Below are 25,491 nucleotides of genomic sequence, written 5' to 3' on the forward strand. Positions count from 1 at the left end.
TATCACAGAATGCTTGTTTAGGCTTTATAAAAACTGAGGATGCTGTACTCACATACAGTTCTCTAAGAGCATGCTCAGAAGCACGCATACACCCTGCTTTCTATGAGAACACTATACTTATGAACAATTTCTTCTCAGGATCGGAATGCTGGAACACTCCAGTGTTCTGCATCAGGAATAATCTATCCATGAGTTACAGCATTTGTTTTTGCAGGCAAATGCTGTAACCGTGGAAAGTGGGGGTGGGGGGGTGGGCTTCTCAGCACATCAGTGCAGGGACCAGATTATGAGTGTGCTTTCATGGATGCTCTATGTGAGTACAGGATCCACAGTTTTTAGATTTCCTGAACAAAATCTAAAACAAATGTACACTTTAAAAAAAAAAGCTCAAATATAGACATTGATTACTACAGTGATTTTTAGATTAGGAGTGAAGATCTATGGACAGTTGAGAATTGCAGGATTCAATATATTTCCAAGACTGGGTAGAGAGATGTGAGAATAAAAAATGTGGAAAACTGGCCCTATGACTGGAAATCCCCATGGTACTAAATGGAGCATACTTCCAAGTAAACATAGATAGGATTGTGCTGTACATCTGTTGAGCAGAGTGCATTTTGCAAAGTACCAAAGAGCCCAATGATGTGAAGGAGTACCAAAGAGCCCCCACACCAAAGCCATTGCTATCTGAAATATGTGGCATAATTTCCTGTAAATACCATCTGCCAATTCCTAACAAAAAGTTAACTGATTTCCAGGGTAGAGTGTAAGTTAAGACAACTTTGGCCTTCCTGCAGATACTAGATACAACTCCTATCATCCCTAATTATTGGTCACTGTGGCTGGAGATGATGGTAATTGTAATCCAAAAACAGCTGGAGGGACAAATTTGTGTATCCCTCGTCTAATACATCAATGTGCACATCACAGATAAAATGTCACAGTGGTGGGAGGGAGTCCGCATATATGCAATTGACTATTTGATATCCAAATTCATTTTATATAGGGGGGAAACCTAAGATTGGTTAAATTAGTTGAGGGGTGTGTGCTGATCCAATTATATTCTTTATTGTATTCGTTTTCTTATATAGCCCTTGGTTTTGTTCTTTTTTTTGTCCTCAGCTGTAAGCACAAGGTATACTTGGAGAAGCTTCCAAATACTAGTATAATTATCCCATTTCATAATGAAGGCTGGACTTCACTGTTGCGAACCATACACAGCATTATCAACAGGACTCCAGATAGCCTGATCGCAGAAATCATTCTCGTGGATGACTTTAGTGACAGAGGTAAGGCAAATGGGATAAATATCTTCACTGCTTGCAGATTGTAGGTCTCAAGTAAATCATAACAAAATCAATTATTTTCTGCCGTTGGGGAAAAGATCCATTTTACTATGATTTGCTTGAGAACACTGTGTTCAGTTACATATTCATGGGTAGATTGTTCTCTATGTTTGTTTTCATCTGATGTCTGATATATTTTACACCAAGGGTAAAAGAAGGTTTAGGAGTCTCATATGTCCTTTTCCTAAAATAGCATGGCTGAACTGGTGTATTGGATCTGCAGTTTTCCAGATAAACTAATGCTTAAAATATCTTTTTTGCTCAGTGTTATTCTTCAGAGTAAAAAACCTATTAACTTTGACCTTTTGGGGAAGCTGTTTATCAGATTTGCCACTTTGTATTTTATTGTATGAGACAGCTTGATTTAACTGTAGTGCCAGAATATACCGAAGTGCATTAGAATGGCAATATTGTAATTTAGTCTTCTGGGGCTAGAAAGCAAAACTTGCTTCAGAATATTGGTTGTCCTAGATTCACTGAGCACTGACAGAGTGAGAAGTATTTCATGCCTTTGCAGTTCAGAAGCATTTCATCCTTAAGTGGGACTTAACTATTATATTTTAAGTGTGTTTAGAATTGCAGCTTAAGTACCATATATGTAACTGGTATTTAGATGGTATTTTCTTAAGGATATTTACTAGGAAATAAGGGCAACCTTCCGAGTGGGAAAGGAAGATGCTCTGGTGTAAAGGAAAACTTGCCCATTACCGTTCTGGCCATGCAGCAGTATTCCCTCTAAGGTGTGCACATGTCCGTGGGTGCGCTCACAAGTTCTTTGATGTCCACTCCGTTAATTTTAGATCCCGCTCAGATTGAATCAAGAGAGCCCCACTCTGAATGCATGTGCGCGCACACTGCCTTGATACTTCTGCCCAGAACAAAACTCATTCCACACACAGATGAAAAAAATTATAGAGAACACTTCTGTGCAGCCTCAGGATTGCAAGGGGAAAGAGTGGATTTTGTTTGTTCACTCTAGCTCCAGGAGTACATCAAAATCTGCTCCTCTGTCTTGTATATCTGAGACTGAAAGGTCCTAGTACAGCTAGAAAGCTTTCCTTCCTGCTGGCGCATCTTCCTTGTCTTCTACCAGAAGGTTGCTCTGCATGTCAAACATTGAATTTACTGAGACTTACTTTCTGGTAAACATGTTTTGGAACAGGCTGTTAGGTATATCTATTTACTCTGGATTCAGCCTGCTTAAATGAGAACAATTTTGTGATTTATAAAAAGCCTCCCGTTACTGTTCATTCATTTTTTGTCTCCATCATTAGTTTGTAAACTGAATTGACATAACTTGGTTGACTTCCCATAGTGGATAAAATGTAATATACTCTGCACTTCAGATGCACTATCTGATGGCACAATCCAACTATTCCTGTTTCATGTTTGATTAGAAATAAAATAATTTTTGTCTTATGAATATGCATTAATTTTCAGATTGAATCTTTTATACTTTGCATTAGGTTTTTATTGTTCATAATTGCTCCAGGTTATCAGAGCAAAGATGATATATGTTAACTTCTGGTACCTGATCAGAATTTTTGTCTCACATTCAGAAGAAATTGTGACATTTAGGATATAGAGAGTGTACAAAGAAAAACAATTTTTTTTAATTGGATGGCATGTCTTTTATTTGAGATGTTTTGAACAGAGGTTTGGCAAGAAGGCCTTGTGTGACTGAGAAAAATTTCAGTGGCGCAATGTTGTAACGTAGTATGTCTCAGAAATAATTTGATTTTACAGTTTTGAATCTAAAGCTGAGTTCCTGTGTATCAGGGATATTTATCTCTCTCAATTTCTCATCAATGTCATCTCTCTTGCAATGTGGATTTTTATGGACTGTCCCTCTTAATAATTTGTAACTTAACTGCAGTCATACAGTGAAGAAGCAAATAATACAGTATTGAGGAGCTATGCCATGACCAAAGGTGTTTGGAAACTAGATAAATATAAGACAGAATTGTGTACTTTTCAAGAAAAACACATGAGATGTTTGTAAATATTCCTGAGGTTAAAAAATATTACCTCCATGCTCACAGAAGCCAAGTACATAATGGGAAAGAGTCAGCCTAGCCTTCTTAAATGGTATACTATTCTTTCTGTGCAGTTAATTTATTCTTTTTGTCTCAGTGATTCCCCCACCTGCAATCTGAAGAAATTCACTGAAGAAAAATCTTACTACTTTGTTTTGTGGATGTATACACTGGGCCAGAAGTATTTGACACAGTGTCAAAACCCCCCCCACAGACTCCAGTGTCGTTCTTCCTAAAATATGCTCCTCCATGCAACCCGTTGGAATGTTTGTGCAGTTGGACTTGCCTTGATCAAACATCTCTCTCTCTCTGAGCAGCACCCAGGTGTGTCACTTCCTGTTGCCATAGTAACATATTTACGACACCAGCCTTAAAATACCCACTTTTTCTGTCATTGTATACTGAAGCATGTTACTATGGTAACACATGCCAAGGTGCTTTGCACAAATTCTTGCTGTGCACAGAGGAAAATAACAGCTATGCCTTGTTAAATGCAGGTGTGAACCCTCCTGAGGTAACTGTTGTGTGTTCGGCTTCTGTTAGACTGAGAAGATAAACTTTCTACTGGTAGCGGCACAGCACTGTGCTGCTATAAAGCCTCTTGTGCTTAAGGCAGCAAGAGTAGAGTCCTTAACAGTATACCATACATATCCCTCAAAATGTTTTCAGAGTGATTAAGAGTTTATCATTGCTTCAAAAGACCCTTTATGACTTAAAACATTTCTGCAAAAGCCTACCGAGAAGAAATTGCCAAGAGACAAGCAAACTAGTTAGAAATGCAATTATTTAGTAAGGCGGTAAATGTTTAGCACCTTGAAAGGGCTGTAAAAACAGATGAAGGGAATGGTTGTACATTTCCTACTTTATATTCTTATCTAATGCTAACATTGAAGCACATATAAAGAGTCTTCGATGACAGACAAGAAAAATGTTTTGCGCATAGCATACCGCTGAGCATTCTGCCAAACTACTTCAGAAAAGTTATTTTGCATGTCTTGATTTTATACACTTTTTTTCTTCAGCTTTAGCACTCAGACTCAAAAATCTTTAGATTCACCATGCATAACTAGCAATAAATTCTGGCATTTAGATAATAGAACACTGGAAGGACAAGTGCACTTTTAAATCTTGATAGGACTCAAATGAGGGACTGGAGGGGGAAGAGGAGGTAGAAAGGTAGCATATTTGGAATATTTTATTATCTCCAATATCTGTCAGATGACTGGGTCAGGTTTGTGCTACCTCCAGCTAGAAATCTGGGACTGAATGCCCTCATCCCATATAAGGTGACATGAACTTGGACCTACATGCATACATAGCCTAGAGACCCCACAACCATTTCACATTAGAAAGAGGGCAGGAATGAGGGGGGATTTGGTGTGTGTGTATGTGACATGTTTACCTCTTGTGTGGTATGGTGAGAAGGTATGAAGGCACCAGTGTAAGATCAGAATTTTCAGCTGGTAATCATGTGAATTAGGGAAACTTTTTTAGAATCCTGAAATGTGTATCTCCATTTCTCTGTGAGCAGTTCAAATGGGAAGGCGGGGAAGGACCATTGCTCTGTAGTACATGCTTTTCATGCAGAAGAATCTAGGTTCAATCCCTGGCATCTTTGGGTGCTGTGACAGACCACCGTGAAATGCCAGGGAGTTGCTGCTAGTGAGTATGTACCAATGGCTTGACTCAGCAGCTTAACTTTGTATGTCTTCCCTAGAAGGGGGCGGGGGGACTTTGCTGGTGGCTTTACTGAAGCTGAGTGGGAAAATAACACAGGTAGCTTATCCATGCTAATCCAGGTCTCATAACTTGAGATAAGGTTGCAGAATATCTGTCTGGAGCCTTTCACCGTTCTCAGTGTCCAGTCAATGAAGCAATTAGTCTAGTCAGCCAGTGAACTCATCTTGTTTGGTAGCTTATGAAGGCTATGCTAAAACAGCCCAGGACAATGACTAGCTTCAGAGATATGTCTAAAGAAAAATATTTCTCTAAATTTTACACACACAGTAAAAGGGCATTTTTTAATGGAGTCTCCAGATAATAACCCCATAACTCAGTGTGCAGCCAATAGAATAAAATCTAGGTTTATGAAGAACTGCCATTAAGAATATAGATGATTGTCTGAAAGACTTTACCCATAGAGAGTCAGCAGTACTTAGTTATAATATTGCTGTTAAAGTGAAGGAGAGGAAACAAAACCACAATTGCTCCATATGGATCCAATATCCCCAATATTTTCAGTATATCTTTATTATCTAAATATTTCTGATTATTCCGTTCAGGAATAAATACTTATTGTACAGACAACAAATCCAAGTGAGATATCAGAAAACATTAAACAGAATGTACTTAAATGAAATTATACATATGGAAGGACTGTATAAAGGTATTACAACTTTGCTAAAATAAAAAAACTGTACCAGCTTTATTAATAATATATAATAAAATTAATAACAATATAATATAATAATTTATAAGTAATATAGTACCAGCTTTATTAATACTATATTAATAATGTGTGATTGAACTTTATGGCCAAATTTCAACCCATGCCAGTCATGGGTTTTAACATATTTGCTTGTTCTGTGATACACATTTTTGTGCAGCTTTGGTAATATTGTTGTGGTCAGTGCTGTCCCTAGTGGGATACGGGGCTGGGGGCAAATCAGTGTGTGTGAGGATAAAAGTGGGGAGGAAGAACATGTAGACTACCCTAAACAATTTGGAGGGAGAACAGGATATGTGTCTATAACATATACATATTTATGTTGACTTTTAGCCACATGTTCTCCAGTCCTAAACATGTAAACTCAGAAGCAAATTCAAACAACATTTTACAGCTACCACAAGCTAGTTTGATTTCTTCTATGAACCACATTTCATTTAAGCAAGACTGTACTGACTAATTTCCTCACAAGAAGGTAAATTGTTGGAACTGGGAGGGTTTTTCTTACAGAATTTGGTAGTAAAACGGGGTGTCTTTTTTAGTTTAAAACTCTATCACACATACACAAGAAACAAACACAGGCACACAAATGGAGATTTTCAAGTGAGTTTTGGGCTTCTCTCACATGTGAGATGAGATGAACGACCACAAAACAGTGGTTCATCTGCTGGTAATCTCCAGACTGGATTACTGTAATGTGCTCTATATCATTGTTTCTGAACCACTGGTCCATGGACCAGTGCCGGTCCGTGAGCCCTTGGGTACCGGTCCATGAGGCATCACTAATAAAAATCACACACACACCCCCCAAAAAATCAATTTTGGGCCAGCAGGGGCTACCAGTAGCTCTCCAGAGCTCATTTCCAGGCAATCCTTGGTGCTGGGTAACATTCATTTCACTTCCTTGAAATGAACATTGTCCAGCGGAGGGCTGCCTGGAAATGAGCTCCAGAGAACTGCCCAAAATTGTTCAGTGGGGGTGGGGCTGCTTACGAACTGCCTGCTGATCTGGATAGAAATCCACACGGGGTGCTGCAACTGAGCCCTTGCATCCCCCCATCGCCTGCTGCTTACTCTGTGTTTGCTGGGCTGCAGTCAGGACTGTTGTGGGATGGCAAGGTGGTGCAGCAGAGAACACCCAGCCAGAATCGTTGCTGCTGCTGATGTCTGGAGGAGCATTGATGGAGAAGGGGCAGGCTGTCAAGCAATGCAGGGCCTCTACCAGTGCAGGGCCCAGGAGCGATTGCCTCACCCTAAGGATGGCCCTGGCTGTGCAGATAATCAAATGCACCGTAGTGTTAATTGCATTGATTGCCTTTCATATCTATTAGTGTGTTCCTCCACTTATGAACTCTCTCATAGCTAGAGCAACCTTTGGTTTTTTGTTTTGCATTCCAGAACATTATACCATCTAATTGACATAAGACAGACCTTCTGGCATAATTGGTTTAGCTTGCTTTTAGGAGGATTAATCTGTTCCTTGGTGGCCACAAGAATAGCCAAAAACACAGCCTTTGATGATATGCTAATAATGACCTTTGCAATTCAGCCTTTTGTTCTTTTCTTAATGTCTGCATTAGCACTGCCAATCCTGTCAACAGTTAACAGTGGATGCCTAGTGAGTAATCTTGAAATCCCATTTGTCAAGCAGCTGTGTCTCTCACTACTTCTAGATCTCTGCAATAGTTTTTCCCCCACCGAGACAAGTTGTTAATTGGATAAAAGGTCTTTAACAGTGCTGATGTATACAGCTGAATTATCTAAAGGAGTCTCAAACTTTATTTCTGAATTTCAGCCTGCCCCACGCATTCTTATGCATCTTCACAAATGTATATATTATTATTGTTGTTGTTGTTGTTGTGAGACATAATGCTCAGTCTATGGTCAATGGTAATGAGCTGCCCAGCCTGCTGCACAACTTCAAAGGCAGCCCTGACGGTGTCATGATGGGGCTGCTGCAGAGGCACTCTTACCCCCTCTTAGGGCCATGTACCATACACTCTTAGGGCCATGGACCATGGCACTCTTACCCCCTCAGAGGGGTACACTCTTAGGGCCATGGACAGAGGCACTTTTACCCCCTCTTAGGGGCATGGACCATACACTCTTAGGGCCATGGACCGTGGTCTCCAAGGTCTGAGGGGCCTCTAAATGTCCGGGGGGGGGCTCCTGCCACCCAGCATCCGCCCCGCCGCTGCCCCCCCCCACATCAAACGTCCAATATTTTTCATAATTTTAGCCATCATGTGCACTGGCGGGTGAGCCAAGCAAATCTCTCCCCCTGGGGTGGCAGAAGGCAGAGTGGCCAGTGGGCCCTTGAGAACTGCTTGTTGTTCCAGCATGGCTGCACAGTTGGAATAGATCGTTGCAAGCCTGTGATAGCATGGGCTTCCAATGATCTATTCCAACTGCACAGACGTGCAGGAGCACCTCATAGTTCTCAAGAGCCACTGGGCTGGACAGACAGACCCAGCGGCCACTCTACCCGCTGCTGTCACTGCCATGGTGGGCAGCCTGCTCATATCACCTCCTACCCCTGGCCGCACACATGGTGGCTGTGAAAAGGGCAAGGAGTGGCATGGCGGCTGGGGCAGCGGCGGGTGTGGGCAGCGGGCAGCAGTGGGCTGTGGCGGCAGGAGGTTCCCCCCCCAGGACAGAGGCCCTCCAGGTTTGCACTAAAAAATTTTAAAGGGAGGCCTCACAGCAGCAGGGGGAGCCTCGCGGAGTGGGGGCTCCAAAGCCCTTCAGGTCTGAGCACCAAAATTACCTAGGTGTCCTCCTGGGCTGCTGCAAAAGCCTAAAACCCATTTCCGGACAGGAGCAGAGTGCTCCTTCCATTTTCCCACAGAAAATCAAGGGTTTTTCCAGTCCCTATCCTTGTGATCCCTAGCATCAAATTTACCTTCTTCATAACTTCTGCATATTGCATTAATGTTTTTTGGTGAACTGTCCACCACTGTATCAAGATCTCTGGCCTGATTATCACTACCAGTTCAGATATCATCAACAAATATATGAAGTCAGGTTAGTTTTTGCCCCAATAGGCAGTATTTTTCAGTTAGAATCCTATTTTAGAGATGGGGAACTGGCAATGAAAGAGAATAGCATGCCTAAGGCCATCTAGTGAGTTCATGGGAGAGGAAGAGTGAATTGGAGACGTCCTGGTTCATAGTTCAGAATCTTAGCCACTGCACTGATTTACCACAGCAATGATTACCCAATTGACTTTTGCACTTGCAGCTTCAATAACTACCAGGAAACAATGTCCTTAAATAGCATACAAGTTTTTTGGCATTTTTAACACAATCCCTTGATGAATTTCTATATTTGAGCAGTTTCTGGCTCAAATATAGGGGTAGATCTTTTTAAGATATCCCTTCCTCTTATGTTGCTATATCCATGGTTATCTAAAACTATCTAGAACATCTAATTAAAATTTCAAGCTACCAATAGCATAGTGATACCAGCCACTAGCACAGGCTTTGCCTGTATTTCAGAGCCAGAGCCACAAGGTTCTGGTGAAGCAAAGTGTAAGCACCCTTTCTGTAAGTTTCAGCAGTGAAATGTTGTCCTAATTTAAATCAAGAATAGCCTCCTGAGAACAACCCTTTGCAATCTAGAAGGGATGATCAGTCATCCATCCCACTTGAGGATTCTCATCCACTTCATCATTTTTTTAAAAAAATGGAAAGACAGTAATACAATTATATGTGCATTTAAAAGTGAAAGGTCAATTAATTATCTTCTGCATTAAATTTAACCACACACACACACACACACACACACACACACACATACACAGTCCCTTTATGAATAATATATGCAAGATTAAATTTACCAAAGGTGAAAATACCTGAAACTGACTTTTTGTCTGTGACTAATATTTTTCTACAGTATAATTCCATTGATTCAGCTTGCATGTAGTTGTAAAAGATCAAAAAGAAACAATGCATAGGCTCAAATGTAGAAAACTATAGGCACAAATTATTTAGTAATTTGTAGATTACTTTCTCCAAATTACTGGAATAAATTATTTGTTTGGGTATGGAAAAATTCACTTATGCCCGTGTACCTCAGTTGGTTTAATGGAAGTTAATGGGACTGAGTTAACTTAAATGTAATTATTGGTAATGTTCCTATAACATTTATTTACTGGAAGCATAATACTCAGTGGAAAGTATCATACACAAGAGAGAAGAGATGCTGTCCAGGTATCAGTGTTTACAATCTGTATTGGCTGCATTCACACAATCATAGTGATCCTGGTTAAAGAGTTAGAATCCTGGTTATCTAGCCTGGTTAAATGTGGGTTAACTACAGTGGTTTGACCAGAATTGCCAGAAATTCTGGGTTCTCCAAATCAGTTCTGCCGCGAGTGCTGTGATTGTGTGAATACACCCACTGAATGGATAAAATGGGCAGAGAGAAAAGGTAAGTGATTGAATGAATGGAGAATATGTAGTAAGGTAAAGACTGTAAGTGCAGTGGAATTCAATTTTTGGATCTGTTTTTTGCCCATGATTCATAGAAAAGTTGCCACTTTCTTACAGTTTTGCATGATTCAATATTAAACTTGAATGTTTGTTTTAGTTTTAGTATCAATTCCAGCGAGGTTGGTTGAGAAAAGACAAACAGTATGTCACCAAAATCCAGTACAGTAAACAACAAGGCAGTGTTTCTCAACCAGCTGAAGGCCATAGACTTTCAGTAAAGCTCTGAGAGCACACCTTACAGTCTTCTCAATCATTTTATATCTTATAATGACCATAGTTGTTTACTGACCAACCTGGTCATGAGTATTACACTTGACCATCCCACCAAGAAATTCCCTCATTCCGTTATGTTCCAACTATGTCAAACTGCAGGATGTCTGCAATTTTTTGTTTTTCTGCATCCATGGTGAAATTCATCAATTTCTTAGCATAAACTGTTACCCAGCTACCTGATTACATCCTTATGAAGTTTCAGCACAGTCAGCAGCACTTACAGTAATTTCACTTTAAAAAAATAAATGGATAAATGGTCTGAAATTTGGGATAACTTTCTTAATCTTTTCTTAGAATAAGAATCCTTCTGACCTATCCACATCTTCTAGTGCAATAGTGATTCTCCCTTCTTCTCTTCCTTTTTTCCTCTTCTGTTTCCCCCCCCTTTCTTTCTCCTTCCTCTTCTTTCTGGGGGGGGGATGGGGTGGGGGGGCAATTTGGGCATGTTGTTGCAAAATATAAAATGTTTAAAAAACATTAGATTTAAAAAAAAAAACAACCAGTGGCCTGCCTTGTTTTTAATCTCTAATCAAGCCTGCAATTCTGGTCAAGCTTGGTCAAGCCTGCAAGCTTGGTCAAGTTAAGCTTTCCATATCAATATCTATTACCAATCTGCTTCTAATATAAGAAATTATGTGACAAAAACTTCAACAGCACAACTGGGAATTATGCTTCTGATGGCTCTGTGACCTTTAGGGATCTACAGGGAGAATTTCTAGGAGCATGGGAAATGGTTAAAAAATGCCCCCCGCCCCCGGGACAGCATTAGTGCAGAAGGCAGCAGCAGAACCTACACAGCACCAGCTCTTTGTTGGGAATGCTGGTGGTTCCTTAGTCTGTCTGTCAGCCATTCTGTTATCTTTCTTTTAAGACAATCATTGAGTCCTTAAGAACATAAGAACAGCCCTGCTGGATCAGGCCCAAGGCCCATCTAGTCCTGCATCCTCTTTCACACAGTGGCCCACCAGATGCCACTGGAAGCCTACAGGCAGGAGTTGAAGGCATGTCCTCTCTCCTGCTGTTACTCCCCTGCAACTGGTACTCAGAGGCATCCTGCCTTTGAGGCTGGAGGTGGCCTGTAGCCCTCTGACTAGTAGCCATTGATAGACCTCTCCTCTATGAAGTTATCCAAGCCCCTCTAAAAGCCATCCAGGTTGTTGGCTGTCACCACATCTTGTGGCAGAGAATTCCACAAGTTGATTATGCGTTGTGTGAAAAAGTACTTCCGTTTGCTGGTCCTAAATTTCCTGGCAATCAATTTAATGGGATGACCCCTGGTTCTAGTGTTATGTGAGAGGGAGAAGAATTTCCCTCTATCCACTTTCTCCACACCATGCATGATTTTATAGACCTTTATCATGTCTCCCTGCAGTCGTCTTTTTTCTAAACTAAAAAGCCCCAAGTGTTGTAGCCTTGCCTCATAAGTAGCCTTCCTCATGAGCAGCGAGAAAGGGCTACAGGGTTTGCGGGGAGGAAGCCCTAAGGAGCTTACATCCCTGTAGAAGATCATTCTGCCTTTCCTGGGAGGGTGGATAGGCTAACCAGACGAGCACTGACTTCTGCCAGCAGCTCTGAGGGCTGGGATGCTGGGACACATCGTCCCACATCACCCCGCCCCCGGAGCGCCAATAATGCATCATGCGAGTGTGTGGTACATTATGGGGATCGCCCCCTCCCCGAGTCTGCTAGAACAAACAATCGTAAAAATGAAATTAAGGGAGCACTTGCTCCCTTAACCTCATTTTAAATGGAGGCTTCATAGGCGGGTTTGCCACCGTGGTGCCACCGGGATCGGCCCAATCCCAGCAGTACACATGCACATGCAAAACTGGGCTGGGCTCCCTTAGTCTCAATTTGCACACGCGTGTGAGTAGCCTCATTGTCTCCTAAAGTAGCTCACATCAGACAACAAAATGAGATACAGGCCCTCCCATCAGACTACAAAACTTAAAAAATCCATCCAGTGTAGCTCCATCCTTAACTGAGGATGGAGCCCCACCGCCCACTGAGGTAATCTGAGGAGGTCCGTCTCCAGTTACCGCCAACCCGTTTGGTGGCTACACAGAGACGGGCCTTCTCGGTCGCTGCCCCGAAATTGTGGAATGCGCTTCCTGCTGAGATACAATCCTCCCCATCTCTGGCAATTTTAAAAAACATCTGAAAACTCATCTTTTCATCCAAGCTTTCTCAGCTTTTTAAAATTGTTTGTTTTAATCTTATGGTTGATTTTAATCTTATGGTTGATTTGTTTTAACTTTTATATGTGTTTTAATTGCTTTATGTTAACCACCCAGAGACGAAGGTTTGGGTGGTATATAAGTTTGATGAATGAATGAATGAAACAAGATATGCAGGAGAGGGAGAGTAGAAGGAAATGTTAAGGAGAGAAATCCCTTTGACAATGCCAGAACAAAAGTAGAGAGTTGAAAGCAAGCATTTACAGTATATCCAGTTCTTCTCCCTGATTTTCACTTACTGCTGTTCTTGCTGTGGTGGAATTGATACAACTATCTAGGGTTTTGACGTTCTTGGCAAAAATTGACTTTGGCACCCTGTCCCCAGCCAAGAAGTGCGGAGACCCAGCTTTAACATAACCACACAGGCTTGTCATTCACCAGGTTGATTGACCAGCACATGAGGATGACCAGCGATACCATGGGAGAAGGAAAGGAGATGAGGAGCTCAGAGCCTGTCCAACACCCACCTTCCTCTATTGCCACTACCTCCCTCCCCTCGGCAGAGCAGGCCCTATGATTCTCAGGTCCAAGCAAACTCTGTTTCTCAGCTTTTAATGGCACTATGAGGAGCTTCCTTCTATGACCAACCAGGCCTGACTGCAGCCAGGCCTACCACCACGTGCATCACTTATTTCCTGTTTGGGGTCTGGGCGCTTGAGAAACCAGGATGGAGGCTCCTCCCTGAGCAGTAACATAGCAGAACAAATCAGAGAGGGGATGGAGACAGAGCACATTGGGGTGGGGGGGAGAAGCAAGCCAGAGAACAGCTTGGAGGCAGGTTCTATCCATTTGACTTCTGCTCAGGGAGCTTCAATGACCCACAAGAACTGGTGCCAAGAACTGGTGCAGTTCTTGGCACTGGTGTAGCCTTGGTCTGCCTAGTGGAAGGCTGGTCCTGGGCCCTTAATCCTCTAGCTGATGACAGAGGCCAGAATGTTCTCACTTCAGTAGGCTGGAACTAGAGCAGAGCTCTTTCTGGCAAGGAGAAATTAAGCAGCCTCCCTTTAATTTTTCCTCTGCCAAACGTTTAGGGCCAGGCTGGTTTTCCTATTGCCATGATGTTCTTCCTGGGAAGGAGAAGATGCACACTTCCAGTGGCCTTTTTCCTCTGGCCATTGGTCAATGCCTGATTGTCTTTCCACTTGCTCTTGCAGTCCCAAAGCAACTGGTTCTATAAATATTAGAAGTTTTAACTTGAGGTAAATAATATGCTCCCTGTTGAAATAAGATCCTCCTGATTTCTGACAATTTTTTAAAAAGTGCCTGAAGACTTCTCTCTTTACCCAAGCTTTTTAATTTGACTCTGGTTTTAAATTGTATTAAGGTTTTTATTTTCTGTGTTTTAGCTTGTTTTATGTTGTAAGCCACCCAGAGAAAAAGTTTGGGGCATTGTACAAATCTGATAGAGTGGCAAGAAGCTAGTGCAGAAGTACACCCACTTAAGTAGCATGAGCATCTGACAATTGAGAATATTAAACATGAGCAAAATGGTCTACAGTATTTATTTCCTCTGCTTTTGCCTTTGGACAATTGTCTGACAATTGTTTGCTGTATCTGTTTTCCATTTGAACTGAGGGCGGGGGTGTGTGGAATTATGTTTGTTTTGTTTTTGGCATTTCTTTAGTATGTTCTCAGTTGAAACAATGTTTGCCCTTCAGCTACGCAGAAATCCGAAGAGCCTCTTGTAGCTCTCTCAAAATTATTTGCTGGTGCCTGTTAACAAGAGAAAAGTGGGGTGGAGGGGACGTCAAAGGATCTGTTAATAGGACTGTTTTGATAAGTCTTGGCACTTCCATTGGCTTTTTCTATAGCTTTCACTTAATACCAAAAATGATTGAAGTAGCTTGTGTCTTTAGTGACAGACATATTGTTATAGAGCTATAGCTAAAATAGCATTTGATATTTGTTACTCAGTTTAACCTACAGTGTCGCACAGTCTTCAAATTTCTGATACCCTCTAGGCTGAAGGAGGAATACTAAGTCCCTTTGATCCTGAGCCTATCAGGTGCTGTGCCATCATCATCCGGGCACCAGCTCCCTGCTTTCCTTCCTCGTTGACCAAGATAGTGACCCATTCTGTGCACAGAAAGAGTATTCATTTCAAACCACCATCCAACAGCATGAGGCTAGCAGGCCCAGAAAACTGCATACTACTAAAATTGCATACTACTACTAACGGCATATACCGCCTTGGGATTGTTTTAATGAAAGGTGGTATATACATTTAACAATAAATAAATAAAATAAAATACTTCCCATGATAACCACCTCATAAATTGAATAATCTGAACTTCCCCTTAAATCCATCTGAAATCTGCTGCTGCCCTGTAACCAGAAGGTTACAAGTTCGATCCTGACCAGGGGCTCAAGGTTGACTCAGCCTTCCATCCTTCCGAGGTCGGTAAAATGAGTACCCAGAATGTTGGGGGCAATATGCTAAATCATTGTAAACCGCTTAGAGAGCTCCGGCTATAGAACGGTATATAAATATAAATGCTATTGCTATTGCTAACAGAGGCTTAGGGTCACACCCTCCTCATTTAGAGGTAAAAATAAGACTTAAATGTGAACATTATTTCAACCCCCTGCTATTCCAAAGGAATAATACCATAATGTTTTATCTCTTATTAGATCTTCTCAGAAGTGTGTGTTACATGAATGTGTGTTTCTTTCCAAACAAATTCTGAACTGGCCCTGATATAGCCCTGACAGTGTCATTGAGAGTAGAACAGAATTAAATTTGTCCTTCAGGTCTGTCTTCCCCTTTTCTCTCTGATGCCTGGCATGTTGTTCTGACTGCATGCTAGATTCAAGGAGTGAGAGGCAAAATCTTAGTACTGACAAGAGTCATGGAAAAATCCACATTTCTCAATGTAACTTGTGCCTCAGCATGCCAAGCACCAGAGAGGGCATATGGAAGAGGGATGTCCTTCCTTTTCTCTGCTACTTAAAGCAGCAACAAAGTAAGGGAGAGCCTGATACCTGCAGGTAGGTGGGTAGCTGAGTGCGTGGATGGATGGATGGATGGAATGTAGGGAAAGGCTTTAGTTCCTCTCTCTTGACTTTTAATCTGAGCAGGAGAACTCCTCTCAGCATAATGCTTTTCCCATTATAAAGCTGCCTGGACTTTTAGTCTGAGCTATACATGGATAATGCTTGGCTGGTTCCATCACTTGTGTGTATAGAGAAAAGTGACAGAATTGTAATAGCAATTGCCGCTTAATGAATACTTACTAGATATTTAGCTAAAAGTTGAGGCCAAGTTACTAATAACACAATATTTAATGCATCTTCATTTTACTACCGCGTGACTGTGATCTTAAACAAAAGGATCTCAATTTTAAGTACTATAACAATGGTTGGTTTGGATTATATGTCATGTGGGGAGGAATTTGGGAATGTTGGAAGCTGCCTTATACCAAGACAGACCACTGGTCCATCTATCTCAGTATTGTTTAACCAGACTGTCAGAGGCTTCTCCAAGATTGCAGGCCGGATTCTCTCTCAACCGTATCTAGAGATGCCAGGGAAGGAACTTGGAACCTTCTGCTCTTCTCAGAGCAGCCTCATCCCCTAAGGGGAACATCTTACAGTGCTCATACTTCTAGTCTCCCTCATCTAATCACATTGGAGTGTGGAACGTATGAACCTCCCCTCACCGTGTGATATATTGCATAGTGATGGGTGGTTTCAATGTACCATCCCTTCCACATGATTATATGGTGGAAAGATAGCACACCTCTTAAACTATGTAAATTGGAAATGCTAAATCCATATTTCTAGTGATTGAATTGCTGTGTGTGCATCCGCTAGTCTGTATGCTTTTTTCCTTGTTCTCACTTTGCTGGGCATGCAACACTATGAGAATGCAGTTATTGTAATTATAGTCATTCTAGAAAGTTTGTAGCCAAAGAGTTTCTGAATGCTTCATGTTACATGCTGTGTGTAGCCCCATTAACTTCAATATGATTTCTCTCCCAGTGTTCAAATATTATATTCATTTGAAAATGAAAGACCCAAAAAGTTCCAAATCAAAAAGTGAAACCATGCATTATTTCTGTATTCTCTTTATGTTGAAAATATACTGTGAGATGTGTGTTTTAGCCTTGCATAGAAGGAAGGTACATAGAAAGTTTCCTGCTTGAGCAAGAATGAAATACTATGTTACTGGAAAAAATATACTCCATGCTCAGATAAAGCAGCAGATGATTTTGTTGCCTAGTAGGGACCTTTTGAGCAAATCTAAAATTGATTCAAAAAGGAGTAACAGAAACCCTCTAAAAACATAGCATTATTCTAGTAGAAAAGCTTTGAGAACAGAATTGGAAAACAAAACAAAACAAAACAAAAATGCCATCCTATGCATATTTGTTTGTGTTTGCTTGCTTGTAATCATGTTTCCCACTTCCAATGAAGGGGTTTGGCCTCTTAAACAGAACTTAATTGGGCCAAAGCTGAGCACATGTTGAGCTGTGAAATATGCTTCAGTGCTAGTGCTTAGCAATATGTTCAATAATAATAAAAAAGAGAATGTTTTGAGCAGGTTCAATATATACTGTTTCACTCATCACTGAGCTACTACAACAAGCCCTTGTATAACCTTCTCTTTCCATCTGTCCACACTACAGAGATTAATACTGAGGCAGGCTCGGATGCAAGCAAGAAAATCTGTGCACATTTATAATATCAATAATTAGAATATTGTCTTGATAGCAAAACATTTCCCAGGTGTACACAACAGAAAAAGAAAATACAATCCCACTTGCAAATCTCACTCTTGTATCATTCCTCTTCTTTAGATCGTCTACAATAACTAACCTTCCAGTCACTAACCAGATAGGCATTTCTGTCCATATCTAACTTCACACATAGTGCCAAACTGGCAGTTTAACAGAGGTACCAAAGCTGTGGGCGCATGCATAAGCCCTGCTTCCAATCTTGGCAACAATATGATGAGATTGGGCATGTTGCGCAAACCCACCAATCTTGGCATATTATGCCCAACTTTCAGCATGGAACTGGACATCTGCCATTTAGATTAAGTGAGAGACAGCAGGTTCCCTGCTGCAAATAGGGCAGGATATGCGAGATTGATGAATTCACATGACATTCCCAATCTTGGCGTATTGTTTCCAAGACCAGAAGTAGGCCTCATGCATTTGCTCAGGGCTTTGGTATGTCTTCTGAACTGCTGGTTTGGCCTATGTGTGAAGCCAGCCTATCAAATTCTTCGGTACTAGAAATATGGACACACAGTTCCTTGTCCTCCTCAAGGCAAGAGCACAAAGAGGAAACCCTGTAACAATGAAAGAAGCATATCCTTGCAAAACATTCCTGTTCAAACAAATGCAGAATGGAATATTATCATGACCCCATGTTTATACTTGGACATGGGGAAGACAGGTTTCAAGGTCAGGAGACATGACTACCAAAAGGTTTCAGTCCATACTTACCAACGTTTTCCAACTCTTGGGTCAGTCTTTTCCCCCTGATTTCTATCCTGGTAAGTCATTGTCCCCATTTTGAATTTGTCATAGATTTTTGTGATTTATGGGATAGGAAAATAAAATGAACTAGCTGGGCGGGGCGCAGAACATCTGCACCTCTGCCAGCCTGCCTGGCCCGCTTCTCCCCCCCACCCGGCCTTCCCCCCCACTGGCCCACTTCCCTCCCCCGGCCTGCTTATTTCCCTCCTGCTCGCTCGCGGTTTCTGGCTGGAAAGCTGGCCCACCTCCTCCCGCCTGCCTGCCAATTCCTGGCCGCTTGGCCAGCCCACTGCCACCTGCTCCCGCTGGCCAGTCCAGCCCACTGCTGCCTGCTCCCTCCGGCCAGGTGGCCCGCCACCACCTGCTCCTGCCCGCCGGCAGCTGGCATCCATATTTTCTCCCCCGTCCCTGTTGCTAATCGACAGCTGCCCGTGAACTCTCATGAGAGCTGCCACGCATGGGACTAGCGATGGGTACACGTAGGAGAAATAAATATATAGATGTGTGCACAGTTGCACTAGCTTCTCATTTACCCACCCACCCCAACCAGGCAATAATCATGGCAGGAGAGCTGTTCTTGTGGTGGAAGCATGAATTGTCCCCTTTGTTAAGCAGGGTCACCCTAGTTTGCATTTGAATGGGAGGCTACATGTGTGAGCACTTGAAGACATTTCCCTCAGGGGATGGGGCTGCTCTAGGAAGAGCACATGCATGCAGAAGGCACCTAGTTCCCTCCCTGACATATCCAAAATAAGACAGAGAGACTCCTGCATGCAACTTTGGAGAAGCCACTGCCAATCTGTAGACAATACTGAGCTAGATGGAACAATGGCCTGTCTTGATATAAGGCAGCTTTCTATGTGTCTCCGACTATCCAGATAGTGTGTGTTTCTGGACATGCTTTAGTTATCGCTCTTGGACAGTATATTCAGTAAAATATATTGTTTTCTGTGAATCATTTCTGCATTACTGAGTTTCAAAATACTTGAATCCCTAGAGACCTGAAAAATGTGAGATATATGAATATATTTTAAAAGGTACTTATTCATTCGTTCATTAGATTTCTATACCGCCCTTCCAAAAAATGGCTTAGGGTGGTTTACATGGAGAAATAACAAACAAATAAGATGGACCCCTGTCCCCGAAGGGCTCACAATCTAAAAAGAAACATAAGATAGACACCAGCAACAGTCACTGGAGGTACTGTGCTGGAGGTGGAGAGGGCCAGTTACTTTCCCCCTGCTAAATAAAGAGAATCACCATGTTAAAAGGTGCCTCTTTGCCAAGTTAGCAGGAGTACCAAGTTAGCAGGGGTAATCAGTTATGATCAGTTAATTAATATTCCTGCTTCAAAAGCCAGATGAGGGCAGTCTATTACAGAGTAAATGAATGCACCTTATAGAAGGAGAAGGGCTTTTGGTTGGAAAGACTCAGAGGTCATTCACACATACAAAAACTGTGTTCTACCCAGGTTTTGGAGCTGTGTGTTTGCTCCCAACATTTGGTTGTGTGCGTGCCAACAACCTGGGTAGATTTTCCTCCTACTTTGCTTCCACACAATCACTTCTCCCTCTTCCTACTGAGTTTGCATCCACACAACCAAAAATTTGTAGCATACACACAGCTCCCAAACCTGGGTAGAACACAGTTTTCATTTGTGTGAATGTGACCTCTCAGTCTCTCATAATTGGTATCAGAATGAGTACAAGAACTTTCCTATTTTCAGGTGTAAAATGTTGGAAGGTGATTGCCAATACCTCTCCTTTCAGAAGTTCAGTCTGTTCCTTTTTTGGCCTCTTTGTGGACCGGAAATTGAGTTTCCAAGTTTCCAAGTTATATTCACACTGCCTGGAGCAGGAACCTGAAAAGAACTCCATGGATCCTTGCTTGCAGTTTCCACAGTATATTTGCACAAATTCTCATACTCTAATTAAATACAATAAGGGTTGTGTAGTTGTTGCTGACTATGCATCGCCTGTAATATTTTGTTAAGTCAGGGCTGGTGTCAGGGGTTAGTATGCTCATATAATTACAGAGTCCCATGTTATAGCAAGAGCCCATCTCTGAGAACTAGGGATGTGCAGAATGTTTCAGTGAATAAATATTTTGACTCATAATGGACTGTTTCGAGCTCTTAACAGAACACTCTTTAAATAAAGGGCCTGTTTTGAACTTGGAGCAGAACAACCCCATTTCAATTGAAATGTTTTGACATTATGAGTGCCATTTTGGATGCCTGTTTTTCAATTGCTGACTGGTTTTCTGGCACTGGCGTCCTACTGGCTTGCAATCTCCTTGCTGATCACCATATAAATCAAGTGTTGTCATGGGCAACTGTCCCCCATTGGCTGGGGGGATGGATGAGGAACACAAAAGGAGGGAATTCAAAATGTATTCAAAGGGACTAGGAGGTTGCCCTTATACTGTGCCTCTCTTGAAAAGGATACATCAGGAGGGAAATAGGTTTGATTTTTTGTTTTTCTTTTCTTAGCACTATTGTTTGTTTGTTTGTTACATTTATAAACTACCCCATCCAGAGGCTCTGGGTGGTGTACAACAATTTTTTAAAAGACATAAAAACACACAATTCAAAACACAGTGCTAAAAACAATTCAAAAACAATTAAAACCATTTACAACCAATCAAAATAATTTTTTAAAAAGAACAACACATGACTGGGTGTTATAAGTATGCTGATGACACCCAAATCTACTTCTCTCTTTCATCTGCTTCATCAGGAAATGGCGTTCATTCCCTAAATACCTGCCTAGAGGCAGTAATGGGCTGGATGAGGGATAACAAATTGAAGCTGAATCCAAGCAAGATGGAGGTGCTCATTGTAGGGACTCAGAATCTGAGGGATGAGTTAGATCTCCCTGTGCTGGATGGAGTTACACTCCCCCAGAAGGCACAAGTACGCAGCTTGGGGTACTCCTGGATCGAGGCCTCACTCTGGTATCTCAGGTGGAGGATGTGGCCAGGAGTGCTTTTTTATCAGCTTAGGCTGATTCGACAGCGGTCTCCATTCCTAGAGGAGGATGACCTCAGAACAGTGGTGCATCAGCTGGTAACCTCCAGGCTTGACTACTGTAATGCGCTCTATGTGGGGCTGCCTTTGTACATAGTTTGGAAACTTCCGTTAGTTCAAAATGTGGCAGCAAGGCTGGTCTCTGGGGCAACACGGAGAGACCATATTATTCCTGTTTTGAAACAGCTGCATTGGCTGCCGATATGTTTCCGAGCAACATACAAAGTGCTGGTTATTACCTTTATAGCCCTGAATGGCTTAGGTCCAGGTTACCTTAGAGAGTGCCTTCTTCGGTCTGATCCCCACCGCACACTAAGATCATCTGAGGAGGTCCAGCTCCAGTTGCCACCAGCTCGTCTGGTGGTGACCCAGAGGCGGGCCTTCTCTGTAGCCGCTCCTGGACTGTGGAATGTGCTCCCTGCAGAAACCCGTAATTTGAATTCTTTATTGGAATTTAGGAGAGCCCTAAAGACCTGCCTGTTCAGCCTGGCCTTCCAGTGCTCTTAAATTGTTTTAAAGGGTCTTTGATGTTTGTGAACCTCCCTGAGCTATTTTGTAAGGGCGGTCTAAAAATTGAATGAATGAATGAATGAATGAATGAATGAATGAATAAATAAATAAATAAAGGCTGACAGCGAGCCTAAACTGTGGCTATCTGCTGGGAGTGCATTCCATAGACCAGGAGCAGCTACAGAAAAGGTCTAAGTCACCACCAGACGTACCAGTGGTAACTGGAGACGGACCTCTCCAGATAACCTCAACGATGATGGGGATCATACTGAAGAAGGCGCTCTCTAAGTTAGCCTGGACCAAAGCTGTTCAGAGCTTTAAAGGTAATATGCTGTGCTATTTCTTCCCTAACTATCTGGTTTTGCTGGATCTCAGATTGATAGAGGCAGAACTTGGGTGCTGTCTTCCTTGAGTTGTGTCTTGGTTTGTTTGCGAGATAGTGTTGTGGCAAGAAATGGACAGTGGCAGTACAGCTCTCTTGCTCTCACTCTCCGTGTAATATTTCTTGGTGATTGCTGTGTGCAATATTCAAATTTTCTATGCTTAATATATTGTTGCCACAAAGAGCAAACATTTTCACTTTTTAAAATGATTGAGACAAAATGGTTCAGAGCCTATTCATTTCAGTGAACCTTGGATCTGTGAGTCTCATGAGCAAATTCTCCCTCCCAATTTTCTAAAATGTCTAAGGAAGACACATCATGTTACTGGATGAAAGCTGCATTTCTACCAAGTGTGAACATGAAATTGAGTTTGTGAACAGAGACAGCAAGATCATAAAAGGAATATGTATAATTAGTGTAGATTATATTAGTTCATGGTCAAACTCTCTTGTATGCTGGGATGCAAAACAGTACAGATGGTTTTACTGGAACATTCAGCAGGATGATCAACAATTCTATAATGTGTTCCAGATCACGTATGATTGTGCCTCAGGAGCACCTAAATTTCTGGCCAACTTGCAAGTCCTACATCCTGCATGGGTATTATAAATTAACTGTGTCTATGCACTAGGTGCGCATGCCAAAGGCACAAATCCCTTTGCTTTGGGGGAAAAGAAGAGGTGTCTGTTTGTTTTAGGCTGATAACATTGCTGTAGTTACCATGGGGCTTAAAAGAAAGGAGCTGGTGGCAACAAAAGCTCTTAAAATACAGTGCATTTTCACATTTTAATTTGAATGTATCCAAAAATGATCTTATGGAATCTTTTGACATCTTTTGTAGTCTCTGAGTCTGCAATGGTGTCCCTGGATTGACTCCAACTATATTGCCTGGAATGAAATGCTTTCATGACTTTCCAAAATAATAATGACTAACTAGTCCTATTATTTTCAATGAGAATTCTGTTAAGTCATTTAGTCAAAATGTCAGCCATTGTTTTCAGAACATTTTTGTAGATTTTGATGCTGTTCTCACGCTCAGCGTAACACAGGCTAGTGATGCGCAGCCTGGGTTAGCCTTCATGTGCAAACTGGCAGGATCTTGGCAGGGCAGCGCTGCCTAGCCCCACTTATTAGATCGGCTGTTAGCCGAGATTAAGGAAGCGAGCACTCCCTTAACCTGGCCTATGGGCTTATGTGTGAGCCAGGCTATTACTAGCCCAGCCAAGTGCCTAGAGCACCCATCACTTGGAGAAATTCCCCAATGCATTGTGTGTGTCGTGCAGTGCATTGTGGAATTGATTGTCCCAGACTCAATTTACCAGTGCTGCCAGGAGCAGCATGGAGGTTCATCGGTGCTGCTCTTGACAACAAAGGTTGTATAGGCATATGGCTTGCGCACCACCCAGGCTGTGAATGGTCATCTGAGGGAAGGTAGGTTGCATCCTGCCTCCCCGCTCCTCCTTCCCAAATACTTGCATGGTCATTTGAAGAACAACCCCTATATTTAGTTTGTAAACATTTTGAGTCAAAATGGAATAAACTGTTAATAGTTCCCTAAGATTACAGTAGTGTCCAGCTATGACTTTCAAAAGCTTCATCTTCTGAAAAGAATGTGATCCATCCACATCTACACTGACTCTTTATTATCTGGCTAAAATCTTGGTAGACTATAAGGTTGTTCTCATGGCCCAACATTTCGGGGGTTGGGGAGGACTGATGGGAAGCTAGGCTCCTACCTCCCCGCACCACAATCAAACTTCTCCTGACAGCTCTGTTGCTTGTGTGGAACATGAACTGGCCACGCTGTGGCTGACTAGAAGCAAGAGGAGGAAGACCACTGCCATTCCTCAATGCACCGTGCCAGGAATGCAGTAACCTGAGGGATTCCCCCTCACCCAGGCACTCTTGCCATTCTGCTCTCTCTGTGCTCATACCCTTTCACCTGAGTAAAATCCCAGGCCTATCCAGCATGGCAGTGGCAGGATCAGCTGCAATCCCAGTGCTTTATGCAAGCAGCCCTACCCCAGTAAAGCTGTGCAAGCCCAGGTAGGGCTGCTTGTGTGAACAGCCTTTTTGTGTAGAGGAGGGATCAAGCAGGGGCAAGGATGAGGCCCATCCTACAGATATTTAATTTGTTGTGTGAACAGATTCCTTTGTGTGTACTAACTACATACCTCCATAGATCCAGATTCTTAGCATAATTTATTCCGCTGATAGAATTTATTTTGGGGGCATAATTCACAGTAGGCAGCTGGGATCCCATGCGGAGTGTAATGTACTTTTGTGCACAGTAAACAGAGACACATTGCAGTCTCCATGGGGTCCTGCAATGTAAGATGTTAAAATGCATGGTGAAGAGCATACATATGTAGGGGGCAGCATCACTGATTCCACCCACTACCTACACACTTTTTTCTACATTAATTTCAACATTGTATGTAGGCTCATCTCAAAAGAAGAAACACAGGAAGTTGCATTATACCAAGTCAAACCATTGGTCCATATAGCTTAGCATTGTCTACAGTGGAGACTATACTTTGGAGAGCAACAACTCTCCAAAGTTTCAGGCAGAAGTCTCTTTAAGCTCTGCTTGGAAATGCCAGGGATTGAACGTGGACCTTCTATATGCAAAGATTAACACGGAGCTATTGCGCTATCTAACACAAATGCATGGGTCAGGAGCAGGAGCAATTTATAAATTGCCACTAATGCTACTGTCCCCACCGATGTACATCCTCTCTCTTCTATTTTTAATGTCTGGGGTGGTTGGAACCAGTTTGATTTGAACCAGGTTCAACTTGAACCGGACTGGCCTAAACAAAAAGGCAGCTAGTCCAAATTTAGACTGGAACAGGTCTGGTCTGATATGGACCAGTTTGAGGGGCTCTGCTTGAAAAGGAGAAATTCAGTGAGGATTCCCCTTTAAAAGAAAACTGGGCCACCACTGGCTTGCACTGCTGGGCATAGCTCTGGTGTGCTACCTCCAAAGCTTCCCACTGGCCTCCCTTAAAACCCAATTAGAGGAAGGATTCCCCTTTTCTTCTAAAGGGGAATTCTTACCAGATTCCACTTTACAAGCAGAGCTGCTTGAACCAGGTCACACTGGTTTGATCAAACAGACTGGACAGTTGGCTGGTTCAAGTGAACCGGCTCACAACCAGCTCACAACTTTCAAACCCACAATTTGAACTGGGTCGGTTCAAATTTGAATCAAACTGCCAAAACTGGCTCCATGAACACTCCTATTGAAAAG

The 25,491-nt window shown here is 42.2% G+C and overlaps 1 protein-coding gene and 1 long non-coding RNA gene across 10 annotated transcripts in view; one reads left to right on the plus strand and one right to left on the minus strand.

The window, feature by feature from the left end:
- The window catches only part of GALNTL6 (polypeptide N-acetylgalactosaminyltransferase like 6), an 818,464-nt gene that overhangs the window by 371,442 nt on the left and 421,531 nt on the right, over positions 1-25,491 (plus strand). For all 8 annotated transcript variants that reach the window (XR_008308564.1, XR_008308563.1, XR_008308565.1 and 5 more), the window contains one exon: positions 1,123-1,289. Coding sequence is in view for 5 of the 8 variants with exons in the window: in XM_053255921.1 (XP_053111896.1) it covers positions 1,123-1,289 (167 nt within the window). In the remaining 3 variants the exon portion in view is untranslated. The remainder of the gene's footprint in view (positions 1-1,122; positions 1,290-25,491) is intronic.
- On the minus strand, positions 14,484-25,432 carry LOC128327290 (uncharacterized). Of its 2 annotated transcripts, none has more exons than XR_008308567.1 (3): positions 25,299-25,432; positions 24,413-24,562; positions 14,484-14,544 (listed from the first exon to the last, which is right to left on the minus strand). It is a non-coding gene; the product is annotated as an uncharacterized LOC128327290 (long non-coding RNA). The 2 variants fall into 2 exon arrangements; XR_008308566.1 differs by lacking the exon at positions 14,484-14,544 and adding an exon at positions 23,011-23,126.

The sequence above is a fragment of the Hemicordylus capensis genome, chromosome 5 (genome assembly GCF_027244095.1).
Source record: "Hemicordylus capensis ecotype Gifberg chromosome 5, rHemCap1.1.pri, whole genome shotgun sequence".
NCBI lineage: Eukaryota > Metazoa > Chordata > Lepidosauria > Squamata > Cordylidae > Hemicordylus > Hemicordylus capensis.